At 64.9% G+C, this 729-nt stretch overlaps 1 protein-coding gene across 1 annotated transcript; it reads right to left on the bottom strand.

Moving 5' to 3' along the window:
* Positions 1-264: 264 nt before the first annotated feature.
* On the bottom strand, positions 265-668 carry S100A13 (S100 calcium binding protein A13). The gene is given in 3 exon segments (XM_010194042.1): positions 265-368; positions 371-392; positions 516-668. Coding segments are annotated over 3 exon segments (279 nt in total).
* Between the last annotated feature and the right edge of the window lie 61 nt (positions 669-729).

The raw sequence follows: 729 nt of genomic DNA, 5'->3' as shown, positions 1-729 counted from the left end.
CCCGGCAGGAAGGCGCTTGTGGGGCGCAGGGTGGCACCCCAAGAGCCAGACCAGCGCTAGGGCAATTTGGGAATGGCCCTGTCCATCTCAGGTTCCCGAATGCAGAGCGAGCCCTGATCCAGGGGCTCAGGCCGGTTCCTGGGCTGTGGGCAGGGAGGAGGTGGGCGCCCACACCGGGACCCCCCCGCTAAGAACAGCAGCGATGCCCGGGCTCAGGAAACCTCATTTATTGGTGCCACATCAGCTGAGATGTCCCCAGCTCCATCACTTCTTCTTCCCCGCTTTCTCCCTCCGCATGGCCTTGGCCAGCTCCCCGATCAGCCGCCAGTACTCCCCAAATTTCAGCTCCTCGTCACGGTTCACGGGCGCATCTTCTCCTCCAGGGACACGTCCTGCGGGGGGGACAGGGAATTCGGCTGCATCCCGGTCCCAACTTGGGGAGCAGGGCCTTCCAAATCCCAGGGTACCAGGAGCATCCTCCCAGTTTGGGGGTACCCCACTGTCCCCTGTCTCACCTTCATCAAATGGGGCAGCTGGAGCTGGACCAGCTGCTTGAACTCGCCGGCCGTCAGCGCCCCCTTCCTGCCCTCCTGCCCTGCGTGGCTGACGAAGACGGTGACGATCTTCTCAATGGCCGCCTCCAGCTCCGTCAGCTCGGCCGCGGCCATGGCACCGGGGCTGCAGGGAACCGAGAGGGGTTGGAGGCTGAGGGATGCATCCCCGATGGGG

This window comes from Mesitornis unicolor, unplaced genomic scaffold (genome assembly GCF_000695765.1).
Source record: "Mesitornis unicolor isolate BGI_N332 unplaced genomic scaffold, ASM69576v1 scaffold32331, whole genome shotgun sequence".
NCBI lineage: Eukaryota > Metazoa > Chordata > Aves > Mesitornithiformes > Mesitornithidae > Mesitornis > Mesitornis unicolor.
Note: the sequence above shows the minus strand (reverse complement) of the source record. Positions and strands in the feature narration are given on the sequence as shown.